Source organism: Aplidium turbinatum, chromosome 8 (assembly GCF_918807975.1).
Source record: "Aplidium turbinatum chromosome 8, kaAplTurb1.1, whole genome shotgun sequence".
NCBI lineage: Eukaryota > Metazoa > Chordata > Ascidiacea > Aplousobranchia > Polyclinidae > Aplidium > Aplidium turbinatum.
In genome coordinates, this window is record NC_137479.1 from 21816646 (window position 1) to 21824317 (window position 7672).

Here is a 7672-nt window from a genome sequence, read left to right on the forward strand (position 1 = left end):
CGCATGTGCGTCTGGCCCGATAGAGTGTGTGCGTGCACACGTCTTAGCGCAGTAATTTCTTCTCGAAAGAGTCTGTAAATGCCACGTCAGCATCTGGGTGAATGACAACTTAGACGAATTTTACGTCCCAGGGGAAGAAAAACAGTGACGACATAATCGAATTGACGAATTATGCGATGATCTCTTAACCGAACTTGATTGTGTGCAAAAGATAGGCTTTCTGCCAGGACCTGGCAATCATTGACGACTTGGGTAAACTGATGAGTTTCCGAAGACGAGTTATCCAAGTTCTACTGTAGTAGTAAACGACTGAACTGAACTAGTCTCCAAGTCAATTAAATATGAAACTGCTTTTTTTTTCACCAACTTTTGAACAATCGAGACAAAACTACCTTCAACTGTGTTAAGCATCACACCTGAGAAATAAAGTTACTTTTGTTTTGTCAATTATCATGCAGAAGCTAGTTTATGTGCTTTCCATAAAACAGCACAAATTTGCCCAATATTTGTGAGTTAAACTTAAAGTTTGACCACAACATGGTCTTCATATTTTATTGTCCAGATTTGTTTAATGAATAATAATTTGGCAGTGGCTATTTGATCGGCTCCGGTCTTTTAATCTGAAAGACTATTTGACTGGTCATGACTAGGGCCATTTTTATTTTGACCTAAACAAAAATTTTTTCTACTTTATTTTGACGTAACGAAATTGCTTATTTGTACAGGGCACAGTTCTTCCTTGAATTGATACCAGTTACCCAAACATAATATTTTCAACTCATACTCGGTAACTGAAACTCCAATCAGCAGCTTCGGCTTTGTTCTATTTTTTTTTCTTCGGTTTATTTACTATTATTTTAAGATACTGACATTTTATCTCTTTTTTTTCACAACAAAAAAAGCTGCGTTTGTAATCGCTGAACTCTACAAATTTTAGCATGAATACCCGTACCCGGCTTGTAACAATTATTGTATTGGCCTCAGATTACAGGTTGAAAGTCAAATTTATGCATTAGTGTATCGTAGGCCAGTTAGTGGGGTAAGTCTGAGCTAAAGTATTCTGTTAAGAAGTTATTTTTTTGTTTGGTTTTTAATACAGTAGCTTAATTTACAGACCTGAGGTACTTTTACAGTAAATAATTTGATAAGAGTTGTATTGTTACTGCGTGTATTTACCATGGAAAAAGAAAAATGTGAGGACTCCTCTCCAGTCCAGCGACAGCAAGTAAGTGAAATCAACTATTAATTATAAAAATTGAAAAAAGTTTATGGACTTTTTAGCCATTTAAACTCAATTTCTATATGGCTATTAATGACATTTGTATTGTACAATGTAAATTACTTTGAAATCAGTAGCCAAATTCAACTAATACTGCTGAATAAAGTGTTGAAGCCTTCGCCGTCAGGATTAACTGCTGGTACATTTTTTGATTATTACTAAATTGCCTTTTCAGGTTGAAAGTGCTGTCAAAACACTTCTTGAAGTGTTAAAAGAAAAAGAAACGTCTAAGCAAAAAATAATGAATGGGCAACCTAGAATAAACTTGATGGTTACCACTCACAAAATATCTTCTAAAAAAGACCAAATTGAACATATGTGAGTTTCTATAAACTGGAGATGAGACATTTTAAGTTCTAAAGACATGGTGGTTGATGAGTGATGATAGTGTGGTTGGGATAAGTTTAGCACTGAAGTTCACTTGCCTAAGAGAAACGCAGGATATACTGCTTCATTCATTTAATGAGCAGTTTGTTGCCCTTGGTTTTGTCTACAGCAGAGGTCACCAACCTTTTTTGCATGCGGGCCACTTTGGCACTAAGGAGAGCTGTGGCGGGCCGCACCAATAAAATTTTAGGTATGTTAACTCTTATGCAAGAAAAGAACGCATTTCGTACCCAGTATCCAGCGTTACATGTTGTTTGATATTTATCTTAGAAAATCGCAGCAATAAAATTTTTCAGAACTTTTCGGAGACGAAGCAGTGGTATTAATAAGCTCAGGAGCTGAAGCTAATTTATGATAAAAAAGAGCTCCGGAGCTGGAGCAACTTAACATTTATGCCTGCTCCAAAGCCCTGGTTGGCACACCGACCTATTTTGCCAAACAAACAAAAAACTTGCATAAAGGGAACACTGTTCGTGAAACACAACAACGGTGAAACGGTGCGGACCGCACATAACAGCATGGCGGGCTGCCGGTTGGTGACCCCTGGTCTACAGCAATAAAAATTTATGAGAAATGTTTCTAAACAGTTTAAACGTTTCAACTAGCCTAATTATATTGCTTCTCGAACTATTTGAAGCTTTTATTTTCAGACACCTTCCCCACCCCATTTTTACATATTCATCTGAAATCTGTGTTTTCACAAAAGATGTTGACAGAGATGACACAGAACAATCACAGGACCATTTCCAAGAACACTTTCGAAAGAATGTTGGATTTGTACCAAAGGTAGTGTATGTTTCATGGTCCTTGACATTAAAAGGTTTACACGTGTTTGGGAAGACGGAATCCATTTTTCTTTGCAATGCCTGCCATATGATTATACACATCGAACCCTGAATGGCTACTGTTGTAACAACCATAACTACTCGTTCGTCATGGTATAGGTATAACTTAAACGACTGCAAGATTTGTAACAGTTAACCGGAATCAGTTCACTTGTTCAGCTGGATAAGTAAAAAAGTTGTCAGTTGTGATGCGGAATTCCCCACTTATACATGCGGCACAAAGAGAAGTTTTGTGTTGGGAGAAACACGAAAAGTAATCTGACACCATGCATGTCCTTGTCCGTAACTGGATCAGTTCCTGCAACAACACTGATTAGTGATCATGCTGCATGCACATTGCTCACTACAAACAACTTTTATTTCCACAGATTATTCCGATCACTTCCTTAAAAAAAGATTATAAATCTTACGAAGCTAAGCGCCATCTGTCAGATGCCTATGACTTGTTTGTGGCGGACAAAGCGCTGTTTAAAATATTGTCTGATCATCTTGGAAAACACTTCTACAAAAAAAAGAAGTATGTCGTTCTAAAAGCATTTAATTCTCTGGAAACTATTGGGCATTTTCATTAAAACACTCTGTTTTGATAAATTTTTAATCAGTAATAGTGGCATCAATAGTATTGTTGTCAAATTGATTGTTCAGTTATGATCTAAATAGTATTTTGACTTATTGTGTGTTTTTTCGTCTTTTATAATCCCAACATTATTTTTTGTGGGATCATTTCAACCATAGGCGCCGACTTTTCAAAAAACCTTGGGGGGCGAGAAAGGTGATGGCGTCATAACCATAACGCTATTTTACTCAATTAAAATAGTCTTTGATTAAGCTTACCGTCTTGTCTATATTGACACCTAGGTCGCAAACCGAATTTATTAGAATCGCTGCTTGAAACGATTAGTTTTACGCATGCAGTACGCCTAGTCGTAAAAATTTTGATATTGTTAGCTTATAATTGGAACAGTTGGAAAACAAACCGATTCGTTTCCATTTCGTGCGAGTGAATAACAGCAATCAATTCAAAACAGTGAAGTTATCGAAATAAAACGCAAAAACCATGATCTCAATTCTCAAGCAGAGTGGAAACCCGCTATCAGTTTTATTAATCTCGTTTTGCTAATTACTTACCTTCAAAGCGTTAACAACGGCGAAGTGTTTTCTCTTCTGTTTTTTTTATCGAAAGTCTTTATAGTCTTATCGAATACCGTATATACTCGAGTATAGGTCGAGATTTTCGCAAGTGATTTTCACCTCTTTTTGCTGCGGCAAAATAATTGCCGACGTAGATTACGGATTGTGAAGTGGGTCGGCTGAAGTCCAAGTTTTGAATACGTTTATTTGTAAAGATTCAAACTTAAATTTCAAATTTAATGATTTCTTGTCAATTTTAAACTTTATACATTTGTTGAACAATATGCAAAGCCCACGAGACTAAACAGCAAAAAGAGCTGTTTTAAGAGATCAATTTTTTTATTTTTGCGTGTAGGATATAATCGTTTTTTTCACGTATAATTCCATGATCGTGGTAGGTGATGTCAAACCTTAGCGGCGCATAAAACAATGATGTCAGGTTGGCTAGGTGATATTTGCGGAAAGAGACGTCGTTAATGTGGGCAATATCTGCGACCAAGACCGTTTTTTTTATCGGTTTTTGATTTAATTCTCACACATTGCGAACAAAACAATGTGTTCTGTTGAATCATAATTGATCTCACAGCGGGAAGACCTCGTTGAAAATAGCGCGTCTAATTTAGCTGGTTTACTTAATATTACAGTGAATGGTTACGTGACTATTCCAGCAGCGTAAGAACTCTATGCTCTACTTTGAAATTTCCATACCGTATGATTTCCAAGCTGTATTTACGTAATTGTTCGTTGTGTCGTAGTTTCAACTCGATAAAGTTTGCTAAAATCGATTTCATGTTTAAAGTCACAAAAAATCTAACGGACGTTTGGATAACTCGTGAAATGAGAAAAAACGTTCAACCTCGCATTCGCTTCATCACTACCACGCGTTTTGACTTTAAAGTTGCTCCTCACGCGCTGGAAGATCAGCAGTGTGTGCCGTGCGTATCTCAGTAGTAATTTACGTTCCAGAAAAAGTCATGCGATCAGCTGCTGTTTTGGGGGCAAGAGCAACGTAGGCTGTTTTTCGCTTTCGGCATTCATTAAGTCCGTTTAAATGATCTAAATCTCTTGCGAAGTATTTTTTCTGAAACACCACTTGTAGTAGCTATTTTTGTTGCCCCTCAACCATAAATTTATGCCCCCCCCCCCCCCCCCCCCCCCGGAAGTCGGCGCGTATGATTTCAATCTATTTTGATTGTGGTAATTTTAATTTTTTTACAGTTATTACGACAGTTTTTTAATTTAATACTAGTTCTGCGGACAACACAATCTAGCAGTTACGCAAAAGCAAGTGTGGGTTGGTAAGTTTGTTGTTATTCTAATTTCTAGGCAGCCAGTTTACATTGATATCGGAGACGAAAAATTGAAAGAGAAATTTGCTCGCATTGTTGCGTCCACTAGGTGGTTTGTAACCGGTAAGTTTTACCATCTATGGTTTTACACGCTAATGCATGTTAATGTTTCGAAGTATTTACTTAAAGCCGGTAGTGTAGTAGCAACACAGTAGCTGTGTGAGCTGCAGGGATTTGTGGTGCTTTGCTATTGCTATTCCGATAAAATCTGGTTTCCAGCTCGCAAAAATTTCAAAAGTCTGGCGACATGAAAACCATGTAATAATGGCAGCTTTTGCTACGTGGGTTCATTGTCTACCAACAACAACATTGAAAATGTGCAGCTTGCAAATGGCTAGTATTCACCGGCACGATATTTATTTGGTCACATGTCATAGGAATTTTTAGCTTTTGGAAAACTGTGACAGTGTTCAATGAATATGTGGATAACTCTTTAGGCAATGGAAACTGCAGCATGGTGCCTGTGGCCTTCGTCAACTACACACCGAGTGACATAGTCGACAATGTGGAAGCTTGCATCAAAGCCATTGCTTCAACAGTTATGCGGGTAAGTTTTAACAAAATACCATTTTTTCGCGAATTTTCATGAAGTCAGACATGATTAATAATAATTTGTGCATTCAATCACGTGACAACTGACCCAAGTAGCATTTGTGTACAAGATTTTTGAAACAGTCTGCGTTGATAAGGATGTTGTGCAAAACGCGTTTACAACTTTGTCGTGATTGCGTCTTTAAAATTCAGTACAGCCTAACCATGCTTTTCTATCTAAGTTTTATCATTCAAGATCTTAGTGACTGTTCAGGTGAAAGTATCACATGGTGCCATTTTCTTGCTTTCTACAAACTTTTCTACATATGACGTCAACTTTTGCAACGCAATAACAGTTCTGGCATCCCGATGGACGTCTTTTGCTACTTGACTAGCCTGTCTTGCAACAATCGCCTTGCTGCAAAATACAACTGCGACATATCAATCAGCTGTTTTAACTTTGTCAATCCAAGGATTCCAATGCATCAACGGTGGCGGCTTGTAAAAAGTGTTTTTTAGGTCTCAAAAGTGACTTTAAAACCTAAAGTAAGTTTGTATTGTTTCTCAACAACATCCATTTTTGCGTAGGGTTGGCCGAATGTTCGGTCGCTTTACTTGAAAAGCGACGATTCCCTAGCAATCCCGGTCTACATAAATGATGAAGTATCTGACGAGTTGGAGGAAAAGGACGGCAAAGAAATAGATTTTCTGCAGAAAATGGCAAAGAAACGAAGCACAGATGTAAGTGCCATGAAATATTTTCTTTGTACTGTACATCACGTTTTTCATGTCGCCTAAAAAATGAAGATGAAGTCAGATTTGGATGATAGCCATCTTCATTGATCATGATTATTTTTCTGTGTTTAGGATATTTATTCGATTCCAAACAAGAAGATCTTCGAGTCGTTTTCCCGTGACAACGCAAAGGCACGAGCTCTCGGCAGAACCAAAAAAACTGATTTAATAACGTAACTTCAATAAACTTCTTTTATCGTAGTGTGTGAGGTTATTGCTTTACTGGCACACAACAACAGCTCACGACAAATACCCTAGAAAAAGCGCTTCAGGATAGATCTACCTGAAGGTCCTTTCGAAAAACTGTCATTGTAGCAAAATGTCACTAGCCGAATTCTACATGTAGTAAACGGGACTTTGCAACAGCTGCCATTATGGCAAAATCCTATTGCAGTGTTTCTTAACCTTTTTAGCGCTCGTACCCTTTGAGCTTTCATAAAATTTTCTCGTACCCCCTATCTACAATGGCCGATGGAAGTAAATAAAATTGTAATAATAGGAATTAAACTCAGTGTATTTGTAACTAACGTGATGAATGTATGCTTTAATAACAGTCTTGTAAGTTCAACAATATTTATCAGTTAATCGACGAATGGCTATTTTGTTGCTGCTTTTCGTCAATGATCATGTTGAAACGAGGTTCTTTTTTTGAGATAGACACACACGCATGTCGTCTCTTGGATCCAAACGATTGCCCGACTTTTGATGTTTACAAGAGTTAAGAACCAAGTTTCACATAGGTAGGTTGTCGCAAAAGCCACAATGATTTCTAAAGCTTTTTTGCTAACTGGGGAAATGTGTTGAGTTGCGCACACCAGAAGGCATCTAACTGCATTGGATCAAACTCCGTTTTGCTTTTACTACCAGTTTTCATTTCAATACGGTAAGGGAGCGTTCAAATATTACGTAACGCTGTTTTTCCGAATTTTTGATCCCCCCTCCCCCATGTGACGCCAACGTAACGTTTTTGTCAACTTTCCCCCACGTGACGCTTTTCCATTACAAAGCCCGTTTTGCCAGTTTATATCAAAATTATGACGTGGAAACACGTGCTGATAAAATATCTTGGTTTGTATGCACCTAAGTTTGCATAAAATATTGTTTTTTTATATGAATATTAGTGTTGTAATTTGAATGGGCCCCTTCATGGGTATGCCTTTTTTGGGAACGTTCAAATATTACGTAACGCTTTTTTTCCGAATTTTTGACCCCCCCCCTCCCCCATGTAACGCCAACGTAACGCTTTTTTCAATCCCCCCCTCCCCCATGTAACGCTTTTTCACTACGAATTCAGCACAAAAAACTACCATTCCGTACTCGAAAGCGTTACGTAACGTTTTGCTTGAACCCCCTCC

General features: G+C 37.8%; 1 protein-coding gene across 1 annotated transcript; it reads left to right on the forward strand.

Annotated features, from left to right (window-relative positions):
* Nucleotides 1-1112: 1112 nt before the first annotated feature.
* LOC145775862 (ribosomal L1 domain-containing protein 1-like) lies at nucleotides 1113-7314 on the forward strand. The gene is made up of 8 exons (XM_082587246.1): nucleotides 1113-1225; nucleotides 1455-1597; nucleotides 2317-2452; nucleotides 2880-3028; nucleotides 4969-5054; nucleotides 5429-5538; nucleotides 6111-6263; nucleotides 6390-7314. Exons 1-8 carry the CDS (start codon nucleotides 1178-1180, stop codon nucleotides 6492-6494), a joined length of 930 nt encoding a protein of 309 aa, XP_082443372.1. The 5' UTR covers nucleotides 1113-1177; the 3' UTR covers nucleotides 6495-7314.
* The last annotated feature ends 358 nt before the right edge of the window (nucleotides 7315-7672 follow it).